General features: G+C 40.7%; 2 protein-coding genes across 3 annotated transcripts in view; both read left to right on the forward strand.

Moving 5' to 3' along the window:
- The first annotated feature begins 583 nt into the window (after window positions 1-583).
- Window positions 584-20,337, forward strand: part of bach2.S (BTB domain and CNC homolog 2 S homeolog) — a 183,374-nt gene continuing 163,620 nt past the window's right edge. For both annotated transcript variants that reach the window (XM_018265431.2, XM_018265432.2), the window contains exon 1: window positions 584-1,283. The gene's annotated coding sequence lies outside the window, so the exon portion shown is untranslated. The remainder of the gene's footprint in view (window positions 1,284-20,337) is intronic.
- Window positions 8,857-11,953, forward strand: LOC121394249. Its single transcript, XM_041564644.1, has 2 exons — window positions 8,857-11,466; window positions 11,551-11,953. Exons 1-2 carry the CDS (start codon window positions 9,154-9,156, stop codon window positions 11,737-11,739), a joined length of 2,502 nt encoding a protein of 833 aa, XP_041420578.1. The 5' UTR covers window positions 8,857-9,153; the 3' UTR covers window positions 11,740-11,953.

A 20,337-nucleotide genomic window follows, 5' to 3' on the forward strand; every position in this document is an offset into this window, starting at 1 on the left:
GGGCGGTCCACGTTGCACTGGAGGGGGTCAGGGCAGTCCAGGTCGCTAGTACAGAGAGTGCAATTGTGGTCTTTGCACTAGAAGAGCTGAATTTACGGGTTGAAAAACGGAAATTTGGCTTTTAGTTGCCACCCCTGGCAACCAGGAGGGTGCTGCCGCCTCATTGGTGGAGCGCCCCAGATTACAGAGTACAATATTAAAGCAGGCAAGGGTGATACAGATTCATGGGCAGCTTTTCATTCTTTCAATAGTTCCACAAGTTTACAGCCATTATAGGCAGCAGCAAAATAAGTGACTTTATTAAGTGCAACTGAGTGCACTTTTTATGTGTGTAAATACAAAATAAAAACCGTGGAACTGTGTTTGCCAGTAGCAAAAATAAGAGATATAAAAAAAACAAATACAAAAAGTATTGTAGAAGTGATACCTAAATTGCAATGTATTTTTATTGTTAGCCAATATAGGCATCACTTCTACAATACTTTTTGTATCTGTTTGTTTGTTTTTTATCTGTTATTTTTATGTGTAAATAAATGCGTTTGGTGCACGAAGAAAACAAAAGAGCAAGCTCCCTCCAGTGTCAGTTGAAATGAAATGGCAAGTACATGGAGTAGAGTGCTGGGAGCAACCATTAGATTCCCATGAAGGAAGGGGGGAATCAATATTGTTGTAAACAATGCCTCCATTGTGTAGTGAGTCACAATAGCACAGGATATGTGACACTCCGCCTCAGGAGCTCACAGTAGATGTCAGTAACGAGTCTCCGAGCCGATTTGGGCAGCCAATAAACAAGCAGGGAGGCAGAGAGGTTGAGGGGTGGGCGGGTCATTGAGAGAGCAACAAACACACGGCAGTCACACACGCTGCCTGGCAATCAGGAGGGAGAAAGGGGCAGTCACACACTGTGGGAGATACACAAACACACAGGCGAGTGGCCATGCTTGTACTACAGCGCAACCCAGGCTCATTAAGCTGAATCTGTCCATTCAGAGCATCCGTGGCACAGCCTGCACTGACAACAACAACTGCACCTCCGCACGCAAACATCAGCCGCAAACAAGCGCTGCAGCGGGAGCAGCTCCGTCTCCCCTCGGAAAGCTTTCCTCTTTGCAAGGCGGTGGGGGTGGGTGTGATTGAGCAGCTCTCCTTGGCTCCTGCTGGGAACAACAACATAAAAAAGCAGCGGCGGTCGCGCCATGTGATGGGTCTCTTTACGGTCCGCCGGGAAAGCCACAGCTATAGCAGATGAAGTGAAAGAAGGAGGAATTGAAAGTGCACGGGAGGTGAGTCCATTGGCTGGGGGGGGCGGGATGTCAAACTGCTGCCTGGATGTGAAGCACTGTGTGCTCCTCGGATGTTAAGGGATGCTGGGATTTGTAGTCCAATAAATTCTAGCGGTGCTTCTGCCGGACATTTGGTGCTATATTCGTATATATGATGTGCGCTTTTCCGGCCCTCACTGCGCGCAGCAGCTGCATTGTTATAGCGCCCATAGACATCCCAGACGTGTTCCTTGCGGTTCCTGCTGTCAGTGTAGGGTCAGCGCTGCCCTATGGGAGCAGTAGGATAAGCCCAGCTTGGCTCTTGTTGTGTTCTGCTTATACAGAGGAGGAGGCAAATGTCATATTTACTATTGTATTGCCTTTAACTCCTGAGTGGCTGCTGGAAAACAATATGCAGCTGTGTGTGGCAGGGCAGCCCAAGGTGTCTCTATGAGCTAATGAGTGAGTTATGCAGGCAGCAGCAGCAGGCAGGGTAGCACAAGGTGAAGCGGCTTTGCTCACTGCCACTTGCTAGTTGCTTCTGCTCAGCTCAGTGTAGCTGCCCATGACTGCAGCCTGGAAGCTCTACTCAGCACATTGAGCAGCGGCTTTTTACTTTTACTCAGTGCTTAGTGTTGGCAAAGCCAGAGCCAGTTATTAACAATACCAGTGAATGAAGCGTTTACCTAACTAACACTGCATGCTTTGGCATGTAAAGTGTTAAGAGAAAATCTTCACTGAAGTGCCTTTATCTAACACCTTCTAAGAAGGATTGCAATGTGCGTTCATTCATCTTGGCAGCGCTGCTGCTGCACAGACCATATAGGTTGCAGGGTGGGAGATCACTTCTATAGGTTGCCTGCTGGATTTTGTCACACATCATAGATCAGCAGACTTTGACCTTCAGATCTCCATCTGTTGTTGGTGTAGAATAGATCTTTTAGCTTCCCCAGAAAACCTTTGCTTGCCTGTGTGTGCTGTGGGAGCTGCAGATCAACCTATTCAAAAGCACTGCAGGTCAATCAGTGTTACCCTATAGCCTCTAGTTATATTGGGTTCAGTATGAAACTAACATTTTCTCTGCATATGTCACATCCTTGTTAAACTACATTGCCTCTGATTGGTGTCCAGATCACCAGCATATCAATGGCTGCTTATTTACGTTGATATGCAAAGATTTCATGCATGGAATCAGACATAGTATGCTGTATGCATTACCAGTGACAGCAGGCATTTGTTTTAAACTGCATAATATTAAATAGGCGATATTGATAATGTCTACCCCTTCACCCAATAGATCATCCTTGAGAAAAACCCACATTAATTTTGTGGTGTCAGTAATATTTTGCGCTGACCCAAAAGCACAACTGCCAAGCTGATGCTCCGCGATGCCGCTTAGTCACCATTACAGCTGAATTTCCAAGCAGTGGGGTTAATGCCACTTCTCAAATGTCGATTCATCAGCAAAATATGTTTCCTCGGCTCTGACCATTGCGGTTCAAACTGTTTTATCAGTAGATTTCCTCTGTCGAGTGTATTTAAGCGAGAAGGATAATAACACTCTGCTGCAAAACATAAATAGTAAATTCACCTCCCCAGTGGGGATAATAGTAAACATAATGCGATCTGCAGTAACATCCTGCTTGTTACCAAAACACTATGGGCAGATGCCCAAATGTTGTAGTTCTGACACGCTGAACGTACTCTCCTGCTGGGAGCCTAACATATGCAGTGTGTAGTCCATTGTAAAGTTTGTGCTGTCTAGTAACCCATAGCCAACCAGTCAGGTGAATCCGTTTAAACAGATGGCTAGCAGATAAAAACTGCTTTGGGTAAGCAGACCTGCTGAAAACTTTGTGACTTTTACTAAATTACCCCCAGTGTTTCCCCATGTTTGAAAAGACAAAAGGGAAAGTATAGATAATGACTTATTCTCATGCTAGCAGTCTGTGTGGGTGTCGTTTGTGCTGTGTTGAGGTCTGATGATGCACAAGCAGTTGCGATGTTGGATTTTACATTGATTTGGAATTTTCCCTGTATTTTCCCCCTTGTCTAGGTCTGAAGCAGGTCATAGCAAAAGGTCAGAATTAATGTGTCTTATCTAAATATTCTCTACATCATCTTTTTTTATTCTGTTTCTTATTTTTGAATTCTAGATTTATGTTTAATTGTAAAAAAATCCACCTACAAAAATGTAAATATATCGCTACACTACATCAAATAGTTTATAAATAAATTCTGTAAGAAGTGTTTCAGTAAATAGCACCAAAATTTAGTAGTCATTTGAGATCTGGAAGAGTTGTGTGTTTATTCGATAACGTAGTAAAGGTCCCCAGGTCCAGTAATCAACAGCTGGTAGGAATTTTCTAGTAAAAATTCTGAAAGGAATTCTAGATTTGTTGCATGAACTACAACAATAATATTGACTCTTTCAATACAAAAAGAGAATATTGTGGATTTTCGTGAATCTGCATAATACATTTTCACTTTATATTGTTGAATCAGAAGAAGTCCATATAGCAATTTGTGATTCGGCAATATGAAGGGAATGTAGAGAGTAACTGTGAATCTGTAGGTAAAAGTCATGCCTTGGCTTGGAATCATTGATCTGTTTTAAAATAAATCAAGCCTTCATAGTTTTACATGCTAGGGCAGCTAGTTTCAACTGTCTCTGCCAATATCTGCCGTTTTTGTTGGATGTATTTTAGTTCTCCATACTGTACATTGTTCATACCTGTTTGAGAGTTCTCCATACACTTATCTGTTGTTACAGTGTAACCTCCAGCAATCCCCGAACATCCTATATGATATAAATAAATCTCTGTTTAAAAAAGTATGAGCTAGAAGCAGCTCATTGTGTCTAACAGGCTTTGCTGACTTTAAATGGATTATACCATCATGAAGTTTACTTTGCCTGTATCAGCTGTGCATCCATAGTGCGTGGAGTTATGTGATCTGTCAAAATACAGTGGGTTGTTAAAGAAATATTGTGGCTAAATGGAGGTTGACCTTCAACCTTGAAATGGGCTTGAGGATCATTGTTGAAACGGCTGACTAAGCTTTGCAGCTAAATTGGTCCCCTTATTTTCTTTCTTCTCGGCATGAGCTAGCTCTCAGTGAGTGGATTTATTTTTATATTTTGTCACAACATTAACTCCTATCTCACAGTATGAATGTGTTTTGCTACAAAAGGATCTAGATCAGAGCATGAAATTCCTGTCAACATAAAATGCAGACTTGGCATTAGATGAGACCTTATACAAGGTGTCCCATAAAACTTGCTGTTTTTAATGCAACTGAAACTTTGATTGCCAGTGCAAGTGTGGGACCTGTTATCCAGAATTTTGGGGACCATTTATGTAATCTGGATATAAAGAGATTCTTTTTTATACCACCATTTGTTTGTATACTTCTTTGAATGTGCATACCCAATATATGTAATTTGGATCTTCATATCTGTTGGGCTAAAATGTTATCCCCAACCAAAGGTGGGGCTAATAGAGCCTGCACTCCGGTTGGGGGTAACAGTAGTTTTTTTTTTTTGCTCCCCACCAGCGATAGGTCACTCGCACCGGGAGGGAGCTCCTGGTACTAGCGTTGATGTTGGGGCACACGCATGTGCATAGTGAGGGGGTGCCACAATCTGCTGTTACTCCCAACTGGAGTGTAGTCTCTATTAGCCCACACTTTTGGTTGGGAATAATATTTTAGCCCAACTGGTGCCCTTTAAGTGTTCTAGAAGATCATGTAAACATTAATGAACTCAATAGTGTAGTACTAATAGTGTAGTACTAATGATATCTTGTTTTTTATTAAAGGGGTTGTTCACCTTCCTAACAATTTTTCCAGTTCAGTTGTTTTCAGATTGCAACATTTAATTGATACATCTCTTACCAGCATCTCTGGAGTATTGACAACTATTGTATCAAGTCTAACAGTTGCCTGTAGTGAAACTCAGAGATTCTGCTCAGCAGGGACAAAGATAAGAAATGTATCAACTAAATGTATTCATTTAGAACAGGTTACAGGGTCGGTGACCCCCCCCTCCCAGATCTGCTTTAGAAGGTGATAAAAGACGCTTTACACTTCAATATTAGAAAAACAGTGACACATAGAAAGTAATTGGAAAAAGTCATTATTTCTGGTGATCTATTGGAAAACAACTAGTTGTTTGAAGGTGAACCACCCCTTTAAGCACAATGTACTGTTTTATTATTACAGAGAAAAAGGAAATCATTTTTAAAAATGTGGATTATTTGGTTAAAATGGAGTGTATGGGAGATGGGCTTCCCGTAAATTTGAGCTTTCTGGATAATGGATTTCCTGATAACAGAACCCATACCTTTATTATGCATCTGTGTTTCATATAGTGCTTGTGTTTTCCAAAACATTGATAGTTACTTAACTTTCATATATAATAAAAGTTGTAATGTTTTTTACATTTGTTTTTAAAGTAAAACGTTTTGGTCTCTACAGCCGGTGGCAAATCCATACACCAGACAAAATGAAATCTCTGACTTTTGTCATCTCCAGTAGATCTGTTTTATAGTTTTCAGTACATTTTTACATTACACTAAAAAACACTGGTGTTGGTTTGTGTTAAATATATGTTTATCAATAATAGGGGCATTTTTAAAAAATCTAAAATAATGTTTAATATTTGTTAAAGTAGAATAGCCTTTGGAAGTAACAGTTTATTGAAATTTTGAAATAGTGACTTTGGCTCTTACACAGAGAAGTTTAATTGAACAGATATGTATCTCTTTCTCTCACAAATAAGCGGGTCCTCGTGTTTTATGGTATATTTTCTAGCTTCCTTAATAACAGAGAAATGGAACCACAGTGGTCAGAGATCCTTGAAACCTATTGCAGAGTGATTGTGATAGGAATGAAAGGCAAAAGAACCAACATTAAAGCAACTTTTTATAAAACTAAATACTATTAGAAATTTGAATATTGAGCAACTGTGCAGCTGTAACTAAAAATACTTATAAAATTAAACCAAAATATATAAAAATGCGTAAATTTTAAACAAATACAGTTATGGGATCCATTATCCTGAAACCCGTTATCCAGGCTGTCTACCATAGATTTCATTTTATCAAAATAATCCAAATGTCTAAAAATCTATTTTTCTCTGTAATAATAAAACAGTAGCTTGCACTTGATCCAAACTAAGATATAATTAATCCTTATTAGAAGCAAAACCAGCCTATTGGGTTTATTTAATGTTGACATGATTTTCTAGTAGACTTAAGGTGTATAGATCCAAATTACAAAAAGATCCATTATCCGGAAAACTCCAGGTCCCGAGCGTTCTGGATAACAGGTCCCATACCTGTAGTGTCTTTTATATAACGGTATCTGTTACAGGTGTGAACTAAAAAAAAATAACATTTTGCCAAATGCAAGAAAATGTTTGTTTTTTTAAGTAACTTTAGAAAAATAGGTTGATATAATATTTGCAGTGGTTTTAAAGTTATTTGTAAATAACTGTAAGTGGAATTTCTCTGTCTTTCTGCACTGTTGGTTGTGTCTATTGAAATAAGGTAGCAGAAGGCAGTCTTGCATGTTTCTTCACATGTGGTTTTCTGTGCTGGGTTCTGCTACATTGTTTCAAAAGTCAAAATAAGTAGAGCAGAGCATGGAAAGGGATAGACAGGTGCTAATTTTAATACCATTTAGAGAGAGAGAGATCTTTAAAACCCACTGAAAATGTGCAACTTTTGTACTTACAATTACATTCATAATATAAGGCGTTTTTATATTTGGGTTTATGCATATTTTTATTTATTTTTTTAAACAAATTTCCAACACTATTGTCACAGTAATATCCTCACATAATACATGTTAGGGAGGATAGAAAAAGGACAATACAAAGCATTCGAAAGTACATAACCACTGGCAGGGTTTACATTTCTTTTAAAGGGTAACTATTGCGAAAATATAATCAATTAAAAATTCTGCTTTGTTTCTGAATACTGATGGGCGAATTTGTCCCATTTCGCTTTGGCGAAAAATTTGCGAATTTCCAGCGAAATTCATGAATTGATGCCGGCGACAATTTGACACGCATTAAAGGCAATGGGCGTGTGTTTAATGTTGGTGGCGTTGGAATTGTCACCGGCGTTCTAAAAACGTTGCGTTCGCTGGTGAATGTGCACTGCAATTTCACAAATTTATTAGTCGTCGGCAAAACGTGGAAATTTGCCTGCGAATTCACGCCTGGTGAATAAATTCACCCATCATTATTTCTGATATAATCAATTTTGTGGTGACTAATATACAGTTTTATGGGACAGAAGGAACAGTTTCAGTGGGAAACACTTATCCATCACTGCCTCCAAACATAATGTGAATGGTTGTTAAATGTTATTCGGCACAAAAACTGGTGCCATGTTTATTAATAGTTATTGCACCTGTCATGATACAGGCCTGTAATAGTTAATAAAACAGGCCAAGGTATCATGAGAAATATTTCTACCAGCATCTAAATCAGACACATAACAGGCCTCTTTTCACTATGGTCAGAGGGGTCAGAGCTGTAATTCCCTCCTCCATGTCCTGGCTGATAAGAGCCATTCCATGGGGAGGGGGAAGCCCAAGGAGTGAGAACTTAAAGTTCCCAGCAAGACCCTCAAAGGTGAAGTAAAGGTTACATATAATGTATACTCCAATATATTTATCCTTACAGAACCCAGACCTGTTGTACCAACAGTATAAAAAACTGATGATGGGTTCAAGGCAATTTCATCTTTCCAACGAGTCCAAACATGACTAGGTTTGGTACTCTGTATATTAGATGTGAATATCTGGGCAGGGGCAGGTCACAAAGTATTGATGTTTAGTATCTATGGAATCCCTGAGAGAATTAATAACCAATGAATATAATATCATCTCTCTCCTATGTTCCAATAAGGAGTTATGGTCATTATATTCTTGGTCCAGTTCCTACTCACAGGAGGTCATAAAAACTCAATCTGTGTCCTGCTAGGCCACACCCCCTTACATTCCTGAGGGAGGGGGGAGTGTGCAGTTACCTGATGCCCTGAAATCACTAATAAATAGTCAGCTCTTCTGACTAAACTTTGGATTTACTTTGGAGGACCAATTGCGATTGGAAGTTATCCCGTTTGTTTCCCCTTGCCTCCAGGACCAGGAATTCTATATCTTTGAAGTTAAGTATAGGTTTTCCATGTTTTCCCTTTTATTTTACAACTGTTTGTAATCGTATTATTGAATGTATGTCTCTTTTTGTAACATCTTTTTGTATATTGCACTGTTATACCTTTTATAATATTAAAGAGAATTTAATAAGATTGTCTTTGATGCTCTAAACGAACCTAGCCTGAAAGAGTTGAGCCTTAACCCTCTGCATACTGAAGTACTTGTTGAGTCAGTAGGAACTAACTGACTATAGTGAGAGAGTGTGTATTGCATTGGTGTATTGTGAGTTATTACCTGTTAGAGAGAACAGGGGAATAGTCACATTAGGTTTCTATCGCCTGTGAATGATAGATGGTGGCAGCGAATGAGTTTGTGGGTGTTGGTTGGTGTTTGGGGTGCTTTTGTGTTAGTCTAACCTGTGTGCAAGGTGGGTGAGAGACTGAGTGAGTGACCCCTGATAGCCACACCTAAAGTCACGTGCGGTTGGAAGTACCGTGTTCGTGACAGATTGGTAGGCAGCGGTGGCATATTTTTTATTTAGAGCATTAGTGCTTGGGTTAAGTCATTAAACCTTGCACTAAAGAACTGTAAATCCTTGCGAGGAGTATACAGTCTTCAAAGACAAACTCAGTGCATACTATTTTTATTAAGACATACTTGCAAACAGTTTCCCTTCCCTTCTTGTTTTTCTTTTCTATCTTTTATTTTGGCAAAGTGTTGCAAGATGGCAGCATTTTACAAGAGGCAGACCAAGGAGACCCTCATCAATCTCTGTGAGCAAAGAGGAATTGATGTAGTGGACAAATCGAAGGAAATGTTGATTTGTGCCTTGGTGGAAAAGGAGCAGCAGAACTACACACCTGAGTCAGGAGACTATGCAACTCAGGATGTCCCAGTGATGAACTCTGTTCCTGGATCCTCTCAGCGAGAGGACAGTTCTAGCTGCAGTGGGCAGGATGACAGGAATTCATCCCTGCAAGCAGCTTTGCAATTGTTGGGTTCAGATGACCCCCAGCTGCGTCTTCAACTTATCCTGCAATATCAACAGGCAGAAAGAGATGCAGCAGCAGCAGCAGCAGAAAGAGATGCAGCAGCAGCAGCAGCAGAAAGAGATGCAGCAGCAGCAGCAGCAGCAGCAGAAAGAGATGCAGCAGCAGCTGAAAGAGATGCAGCAGCAGCTGAAAGGCAGGCAGAACGACAGCATCAACTGGAGTTAGCAAAGCTCCAGCAACAAAACTCACACCTACCGTCCATGGAACCCAGGGTGGCCCATCCTTTCCATATTTCCCATGACAAATTCCCGACCATGGAGAAGGATGGAGATATGGACACCTTCCTGCGTGGGTTTGAGAGGACTTGTAGACAGTACCAACTGCCCCGGGAACAATGGGCAAAGTACCTTACCCCAGGGTTAAAAGGCAAAGCCCTGGAAGCCTTTGTGGATTTACCACCAGAGCTCGATGGGGATTATGATGCTATCAAACAAGCCTTAATTGACCGGTATAATCTTACTCCAGAAAGATATAGGAAACGGTTTCGTTCCCTACAAAAAGGCCCTGCTGACAGCTATGCAGATATCCTAAGTAGTTTGAAAACTACCTTTAAGCAATGGGTCTCTGGACTGGATGTTACCACAATTGAGGATTTAACTGATTTGATGGTCAAAGATCAGTTTCTACACATATGTCCATTGGAAGTACGGCAGTTTGTTATGGACCAGGAGCCTAAAACAGCAGACCAGGCTGCTAAGCTTGCTGATACTTATGCAGCTAGTCGGATGCCAGAGCACCGCAGAGCATCTGTACCAAGCTACAAGGAGCGATCAACAGGAGGAATCGCACAAAGCAGTCCACAGTCTGGTGAGAATTCATATTTTGGGGGGTCTGTTGCAGCTGTGGGGCAAAAGGATACCCGCCGATGTTTTTCCTGCAACCAGATGGGCCATGTGAGGACTGACTGTCCACATAAGAAGGAACCAACTTCACCTGGACAGCCTGTTGTGATGCTTGTGTCTGGTAAGCCTGAGAATCTACATCATCATATGCAGTCTGTGATTGTGGGGGACAAAGTGACTCAGGGACTAAGAGACTCAGGTTCTAATTTTTCTCTGGTGCGTCCAGAGATGATAAAAACTGGGGACATTATACCTGGAAAGACTTTGTCCATAAAGGGAGTGGGTGGGAGCCACCCAAAGGTGCCTGTGGCAAAAGTTTTCTTGGATTGGGGTGCGGGGAGAGGTCTAAGGGAAGTGGGTGTAACTAATGAAATTCCTGTAAATGTCTTGTTGGGGAATGATTTGGGTTACATGATAACTGCTTTTGTGCCCTATGACCAGGTCTCACTAGGTCCAGCCGCGCTGGAGTGTGGCCACCCACCTCAACAGGTAATTGTAAAAAGTACAATGCAGCAAAGTAACTGGGAGGGAGGACTGGGAGGCAGGAGCCAGAGTCAACCAGTGCCTGAACCAGTGTTGTCCCAAAGTAGGGATAAGAAGGGAGAGGGGGAGGAGAGGTTTCCCCTAGGAGTCTCCCTGGTGCAGCCCGGTAGTATACCGGCAGTGAGGGATTTCCAGCGTGTAATCCCTGATCCTGTACCCAAAATGCCTGAAGTCTTGAGTGGGGGTCAGCAGCTACGCCAAGCTCAGGAGTCAGTGCAGAAGCATGAGGGACAGGTGGTTAGGACTCAGAGTAGGGTCCTAGTGGATAATGCCACTCAGACTGGGGAGAGTGATGGTAGTGGTGGGCCAGGAATAGCCCTCATGCCAGAACCAGTACTGAGGGGGGCTAAGGTGGTCAGTACTAAGGAGGAAAGGCTGACAGTACCAGGAGTTGCTCCCAAGTCAGATAGCAACAAAGTAATTTTTCCAGAAGTCCAGAGTATTAAGGACGAGCCCAGTGGTTTATGCCAACCCAAGACTAAGCAGGTCAGTGGAGACCAGGGTGGCATCAAGGGGGTGGGAGGCCTCCAGCTACTTTCTATGTCTAGGCCCAGGGAATGGGAGATTAGAGATAGGCTGGAGGGCCCCTCAGTGAACAAGGTGGGAGGCCGCCAGCTAGTTTCTATGTCTAGGCCCAGGGAATGGGAGATTAGAGATAGGCTGGAGGGCCCCTCAGTGAACAAGGTGGGAGGAATAGGTCAGATGCCTGAGGAGAGCAGTGATAGACCATTGCCTACTATGCAAACCTGCACTCTGTCCAGAGACAGTGCAGATAGAGGCAAAACGGGAAGTATACCTACATCAAACCAGTCCAGTACCTGGGATTATACTGATACAGCCCTCAAGGAACAAGACTTTAGGCCTGGGAGGTAGCCTGATCCCTCATACTGTATAATATGAATGGATATTTCGATAATGACCTGGCTATGGCTATGGATTTATGTTTTTATTGTGGCAAGGTTAAGAGTGACCTGTAAGTCAATCTCCCCTTGCTCACTCTAAAAAGGGGAGGTGTCATGATACAGGCCTGTAATAGTTAATAAAACAGGCCAAGGTATCATGAGAAATATTTCTACCAGCATCTAAATCAGACACATAACAGGCCTCTTTTCACTATGGTCAGAGGGGTCAGAGCTGTAATTCCCTCCTCCATGTCCTGGCTGATAAGAGCCATTCCATGGGGAGGGGGAAGCCCAAGGAGTGAGAACTTAAAGTTCCCAGCAAGACCCTCAAAGGTGAAGTAAAGGTTACATATAATGTATACTCCAATATATTTATCCTTACAGAACCCAGACCTGTTGTACCAACAGTATAAAAAACTGATGATGGGTTCAAGGCAATTTCATCTTTCCAACGAGTCCAAACATGACTAGGTTTGGTACTCTGTATATTAGATGTGAATATCTGGGCAGGGGCAGGTCACAAAGTATTGATGTTTAGTATCTATGGAATCCCTGAGAGAATTAATAACCAATGAATATAATATCATCTCTCTCCTATGTTCCAATAAGGAGTTATGGTCATTATATTCTTGGTCCAGTTCCTACTCACAGGAGGTCATAAAAACTCAATCTGTGTCCTGCTAGGCCACACCCCCTTACATTCCTGAGGGAGGGGGGAGTGTGCAGTTACCTGATGCCCTGAAATCACTAATAAATAGTCAGCTCTTCTGACTAAACTTTGGATTTACTTTGGAGGACCAATTGCGATTGGAAGTTATCCCGTTTGTTTCCCCTTGCCTCCAGGACCAGGAATTCTATATCTTTGAAGTTAAGTATAGGTTTTCCATGTTTTCCCTTTTATTTTACAACTGTTTGTAATCGTATTATTGAATGTATGTCTCTTTTTGTAACATCTTTTTGTATATTGCACTGTTATACCTTTTATAATATTAAAGAGAATTTAATAAGATTGTCTTTGATGCTCTAAACGAACCTAGCCTGAAAGAGTTGAGCCTTAACCCTCTGCATACTGAAGTACTTGTTGAGTCAGTAGGAACTAACTGACTATAGTGAGAGAGTGTGTATTGCATTGGTGTATTGTGAGTTATTACCTGTTAGAGAGAACAGGGGAATAGTCACATTAGGTTTCTATCGCCTGTGAATGATAGATGGTGGCAGCGAATGAGTTTGTGGGTGTTGGTTGGTGTTTGGGGTGCTTTTGTGTTAGTCTAACCTGTGTGCAAGGTGGGTGAGAGACTGAGTGAGTGACCCCTGATAGCCACACCTAAAGTCACGTGCGGTTGGAAGTACCGTGTTCGTGACAGCACCTTTAAATCTTGGACATGGCTAAGAATGTTCCTATTGACTTTAGATGGAATCTTACAATAAGGCTACAATTTCTGGGCAGGTTGTTACAACAGCTGTTTGAGGCACCAGTGGAAAGGTCTGTTGTTTGTTATACATGTTTGTCATACGTATTATCATTGTATCCATCGGCTACACTGGATTTACAGTCTTTGCTTACATTATATTTCAGTTTCATAAGCACATAGTAATAAAAAAGAGGAAGCTCACTGCTGTGTAGTCTTGTGGTTTAAAAAAAAAAACATTCCCCAGAGCAACATTTTGATTGATCCATCTGCCAAAAAGACCCAGAACACAAAAATACATTTCATCTTGTTGGGGATCGCCCCATTTTTTAGCTCTTTCTGTCACTAAAGGATTACCATTTGTAGCTGGTTTGTATTAACCCACACACCACTGAATACCGAAAAGGAATTGCTGCTCTAAGTTTGAGCTGCAGTCTGGTTCCATGATTTAGATCACCTCTACTTGCCCACTTCTGCATTATTTACTGCTCTCCTGCTAGTGTTGGAGCACACACATGCAAATTAATGCATAGGTATGAAAGTCAAGATTGCACAGTATCAGATGATATGGAAGGGTGTGATCATGTTAATATTCAAAATATTATTGCTGCTATGTTTTGATATTTCAGGCTATAAGGCTGATATATGTGTGAATTATACAGTGTTTCTATTCATTGCATTAGGGAGCTTAACTAAATTTATTCAGGATTTTTCATTCTCTTTTTAAACCTGTGTCCCTTCAGATATTTTTTGCTTATAGTGTAAATGAGGCAAATAGTGAGAAGCCAAAACATGGTATCTTACACATTAACATATGCATATATATGTACATCATACAATCTTCTCTGGGAATTCTCAATGTGTGTTGTTTGGGGCAGCCAGTGTGGAAAAGTTTGATGGCACGCTGGGATTAATATCACCATATAACATTGCAGAGTTTTTGTCTTGGAGACATTCCTTTCAGTGACAAATAGGCAGAATAATTAGCTTTATAGAAAGGGGAAATATTCTAGTTGAAACCTGCATTTTCTCCCTTGCAAGACACTCATTTCAGTCTTTGCATCAGAGGTTAATGTTGACCTTGCCTTGGGAAACAGAAAGCATTAGTGTGGAGGTGTGCCTGTGTCCCATTTACATAAAACCATCTAGTATTTATGAGGTAGATGTGTGTGTATTGGTTTGTGTCTGCGAGAACAATACAGCCTGTCAGCAGTTTCCTACAGGCAGCTGCTGCTGACTCACGTGTCTGCTCCAGCCCTGAGCTGCCCTCTCTAAATCATCCACAGCGTGAATGAAAGAATGTGCAACTGTCACTTATCTGATCGTTGTTCAACTGACTTACATGCCCCTTCAACGGAAAGAGAAAGCCTATTGGCAGGACAGTCTGAAGGCCTTTTTTTCCCTTATGTGTTGTGTACATAATACTGAGCACACATCCTCCTCAGACCTTTACCTTGATTGCACTTGGCTTGTTCCTGTGCAGAATGAAGAACAATTGCATCATTACATAGTGACAAAAGGAGCATTGTTCCCTCTTTTCTGTTGCATGCATGAAGCTATTTTTCTGGGATTTCATCCACGGCCCTTCCCATTGCAGCGATCTAAATAAAACTCCCACAGTAATGATTTCAGAGCCGTGATCTTCACCCTGGGCTGTATCTAAGCAACACTTCCCAGCATCCTCTGGCGACTTTATTTAGCTGTTTTTTTTTCTCAAGAACAAGTCTTTTTGTTGTGACATGTTATAGTTTTCATTAAGTGCATTTGAATTTCACAAAACACATGTAACTGCAGTGCACATCAATCAATGCAATTTGTAAATGATGTGTCCTTACAACAGGCAGTAGGCCTTGCACAAAGCCTTCCATGTCTCTATTTACAGTTTATAATTACACTTTTTAATTATCTTGGTCCTGAAAGCTGCTCTGGAAATGTTTTAGCCTGGCTTAGTGCTTTAGTCTCTGACCTAAGTGGGCATGTAGAGCTTGCCATACCAAAAGATAAATAGCTCAGCAAATTAAAGGGGTGATTCACTTTTAAATTAACTTTTAGTATGTTATAGAATGGCTAATTCTAAGCAACTTTTCAATTGGTCCTCATTAATTTTTCATCGTTTTTGAATTATTTGTCTTCTTCTTCTGACTCTTTACAGCTTTCGAATAGGAGGTCACTGACCCCATCTAAAAAACAAATGCTTTTTAAAGAAGAAGGAAAGGCTTATTCTTTCTTCAAATTTCCCGGGACAAACGCATGCGCAGTTGAACGAAATAGCTGACTTTAAGTTAAAGTTCGGCTTCTCATTCTACTGCGCATGCGCAGCTGCGTAAAGAAAGCAGAAGACGGAAGAGAAGCACTAAAGGTGCAAACTGGTATAACCCCGGGCTGGTGCAGTTTTCTGCTGAGCACCGGCCCGGTGGTTTCAGGTAATTCAATACAATCACTTGGGGGTGCCTAACATTGGGCACCTCCAAGTGTACGATGCCTTTCCTTCTCCTTTAAGGCTACACATTCATTGTTATTGCTACTTTTGTTTACTTGTCTTTCTATTCAGGCCTCTCCTATTCATATTCCAGTGTCTTATTCAAATCAGTGAATGGTTGCTAGGGTAATTTGGTCCCTAGCAACCAGACTGCTGAAACTTCAAACTGGAGAGCTGCTGAATAAAAAAAGGTAAATAACTCAAAAGCAACAAATAATTAAAAATTTGAAACCTCTCTACATCATGCTAAAAGTTAATTTAAATGTGAACAACCCCTTTAAGGTGGCTGCTGTATATATGAATATCTACAGTAGCCAAATGCACAATAATTTTTTTTTTTAAAAAAAAAAAGTGACAAGATGAGGCTTATCCATATAGTTACTATATTTATCCATATGGTTACTATAGTTACTATTTTTATAGAACAGCAAAGCTTGTGAACCACCAATGCCATCAACTGTGATGTACACTCTTCCTTATCATGAGAAAGGTAAAGGGCCTTAAACACCTGGAGATCCTGGTGGGAAGGGACTGCAGGCTAAGACTTTGTGGGACTTGTCCTAGGACACTGGTGAAAGGGGCAATTTACCGTTAAATTTATTTTTAGTATAATGTAGATAGTGAAGTTTGGAAACAATTTGCATTTTGTCTTAATTTCGTACTCTTTGTGGCAATGGTATAACTAGGGAACTACAGGCCTAGTTGCAAAGCTGCATCCCCCCCGCCACAAATCTGCCCCCCTCACTATGGAACAAGCGCTGTGCTCACTCTCTTACCATAGGGCCTACATGTTGTGTGCGTGGTGTCTGTGGTGGTGTCTATGGTGGGCCCTATTGGGGGGGCGTCAGGCCCAGATGCAGTTGTACCTGCTGCTTTCCCCTGTAGTCATGATGTTTTGTGTTTTTTTTTTTTTTTAGCAGCTCTCCAGTTAGAAATTACAGCATTATCCAGTTGCTATGGTCCAGTTTATCCTAGAAACCAGGTGGTGTCTTGAGAAAGAATAGGGCCTGAATAGAAAGATAACAAATATAACAATAAATATGCAGTCTCACAAAGCAATAGTGTTTTAGGCTGCTCGTTTCTGTGCCCCCATTTAAGAAGCTGAAAAGAGGCAGTATTAAAGAACTAAAGAAAATCAGACAAAACTAAAGGTTAACCTAAATTTTTTTTTAAGAAAACCTTTATAAATATGCCCCTAAGCCTAAGGGATGCTTTTCAGCATCGACTTGGGAACTGTGATGGTGCTTGCAGTTCACCACAGCTGGAAGGTTTGACAGGCAAGTTTGATCAAGAGGATAGAAGTTTTTTTTTGGAGGAGAGTCTAGGGATTTGTGCCTTGGAGGCAGGAAAAGATCCTGCCCTTGTTAGTTAAAGCTTGTGTTTTTCAGGAAACCAGTGTGAATGTCCTGGAATGAATCTTTGGAGTCACGCAGAAGTGGAACTTCCAAACGAATGGTTTATTGTAATGTTTGTATACAAAGAATAATGAGAGGAGGAGCTAAATGGGAATGATTCTCATAAGCTGCTTGTGACCTCAAACAACTTCGCTTTCTTAGTTGACATTAACATGTAGATGCTTGTTGGCGGCCGTTCCCTAGTACAATTTAAATTAACACAATAACTTTCTTTGAAAGTAAATAAAGTCCACACTAAAGTTTTTTTGTTGTTGTTTTAGTGAAAAAAACAATTGCTTTCCCTCTACTGGAGTGCCGGCTCTATCTACAGCTCTTATTGTTACTTTTTATTCCAATGACCCCTTGTTTGTTACTACTAATTTATAGTTTTGTTGTACAGTGCTTTGCCCTCAAGGAGCGCTTTACAAATAAAATATACATACATATACATACATACATCTTTTGTAAAAAATCAGCACATCACAATCGGCACATTATAGAGCACTGGTAAGACCCCATCTAGAATATGCCGTACAGTTTTGGTCTCCAGTGCTTAAACAGGACATTATTGAATTAAAGAGGGTCCAGAGAAGGGCAACTAAGCTGGTAAAAGGTATGGAAGAACTTAGCTATGAGGAAAGACTGACCAAGTTAGGATTGTTCACCCTGGAGAAGAGGCGCTTAAGTGGTTATATGATAACTTTGTATAAATGTATAAGGGGATCATATAATCTCTCTAATGCTTTATTTACCAGTAGGTCTTTCCAGCTGACACAAGGTCGCCCATTCCAATTAGAAGAAAAGAGGTTCTGCCTAAATATTTGGAAAGGGTTTTTTACAGTGAGAGCTAAGAAGATGTGGAATTCTCTCCCTGAATCTGTTGTAGAGGCTGATACATTAGATAGCTTTAAGAAGGGGATGGATGGCTTTTTAGTAGGGATGCACCAAATCCAGGATTCGGATTCGCCCGCATCCTTCTGCCTGGCCGAACTGAATCCGAATCCTAATTCACGTGACAAGGACATAAAAAATGTTTTCCCCTTTTCAACCCTAATTTGCATATGCAAATTATGATTCGGATTTGGTATTCACTCTAATCTTTCGTGAAGGATTCGGGGGTTAGGCCGAATCCAAAATAGTGGATTCTGTGCATCCCTACTTTTTAACAAGTGAGGGAATACAGGGTTATGAAAGATAGCTCATAATACAAGTTGATCCAGGTACTAGTCCGATTGCCATTTTGGAGTCCGGAAGGAATTTTTCCCCCTCTGAGGCAAATTGGAGAGGCTTTAGATAAAAGGTTGAACTTGATGGACGTGTCTTTTTTTCAATTTAATTTACTATGTTATTTATTTTGTAGTCTCGGGGTTATATTTGAACAACAATATGATGTTTGACATGCCAGAGACGGGGATGCTAAGTTTCCGCCAATGCAACTGACTCATCTATATCAGTGGGGTTGTAAGTTCTATTAATAAAGCATGTGGTTTTAGTTTGCAAGTCTAAGTAAAAGGTTGGAAAATATTGCTCTTTTGTTGAAATCAGCAACTTTTTTTGATTAGATTTTGTAATCAGGGCCTGTGCCTAGGGTGGTAGCTTTTGGGGGGAGGCCCACAGGTGCCTATGTAATTGAATACATTTTTAAATAAAAAAATCTCCTCTAACTGCTCTGGGAGACTCTGCTTATATCCGGTAGCAGAGCTCGGGTGGTGAGGGTTACAGGGGCAATTGCAATGAAAACAGCAAGTGACTTCATGTGCACCCTCTGTTAAAGTGGCTTGGTACCTAAATAATGCCCTGTTAGCAATTAGTTGCACTTTCTTATTTGGTATCTGTAAACCCTTCTTATATAAGTCTGATCTCGGAACTGTGGTATTTAATTTGTGATGGAAATAATGCCTGTTTGAAACTTCCTAGCTGCAGACATCTTAGTGTGCCATGATAATGCTGCCAAACGTTGAAATTAATTTCCAAAAACCTTTTATTGCAGGGCTATACATGCCATTTGTAATGACCATGGTTATGTCAGTGAAACTGTGTTTTAACCAACCCATTCAACTGAGAGACTATTTCTTTTCATAGCATAGGTCCAATGAAACATTTCTTGCAACAACAAAAAAAATTTGAATAGAAATGAGAGCCAAGAGCAGAGCAGTCCTTATAAATATAAATGCACCAGATAATTGCAATTGTTCCAGCAATGATCTATACATTTGCAACAGTTTCAGTCGTTCAGTGGTGTTCTCATGGTAACCTCAAATGTTTTTCCTCTACCACCGCATTTAATTCAGGTGGTGTGAAAGTGTCACAAAAGATTAACACAGCGTTTTTCAACAGACAAATAATAACGCAATGTTCAAAATTGCAAACATTGTTGCATGCATACAAATTGTTTTAGCGATAAAACATGCTAAAGCTGTGAACCACTTTCATCTGAGAAGGAAAATGTGGCACACCACAATTAATCATACTGAAATTTCTCCCCCTCCTGATTCCAGTGGGTGTAAGAGAGTAGGTGATGTGGTCAAGGATCTATGTAACAGTGTGGGAGCAACAGTTATTGTGACTTGAATATTTATATTCAAATAAGGTGTACAGACATATTCCCTTTGCACAGGAGAGGTAATTATCTGTTACTTGTCTGTCTCAAAATAATATAGAGATCAGGAGAGGAAGTATTGTCACTTCAGGTGGTATTGAACTGCAAGTCCCAGTATACTTAGCTAGTGGCTAACTTGGAAAATGGCAGGGCCACAGGTTTTCCAATTGATTTTCAAAACTTATTGTAGCCAAGATTGTTGCTTTTTCATTTTCTTTCAACTCTAATGAATTGTTTGACTTCAGAATACATATAGGTAGGGAGAACTACTCACACTTCTTGGCTGCTGATATACAGGGTATTGCTGTTCCTAGACATATGGCCACATCATAATATTGCAGAATGCTCCAAGGAAGTCATAACACTGCACCACATTTTGTTGTGCAATTATTCTTTTATTTAGCCAGATTTGCCACACAAAGTACAGAGCAATGTTTCAGGGGGTCTACACTTCCCTTTTTCAGGTTTTTGACTTCAGCCCAGCTAACACTTTAATTTCTTCTGCCATACTCTTTACTCTTCCAGCTTTGCTGTATAATCGGCTTCAGTGTTATCACCTTGTTCTACTACATTAGCCCATGCCTTATAACAGGAGTACTCATACTTTACTAATGTGGTGTCTGCTTTTAGTGACGTTGTCCCATTATGATCTACATCCATGATAGCATTGTTAGCATTCTGTTCCATG

This window comes from Xenopus laevis, chromosome 5S, assembly GCF_017654675.1.
Source record: "Xenopus laevis strain J_2021 chromosome 5S, Xenopus_laevis_v10.1, whole genome shotgun sequence".
NCBI lineage: Eukaryota > Metazoa > Chordata > Amphibia > Anura > Pipidae > Xenopus > Xenopus laevis.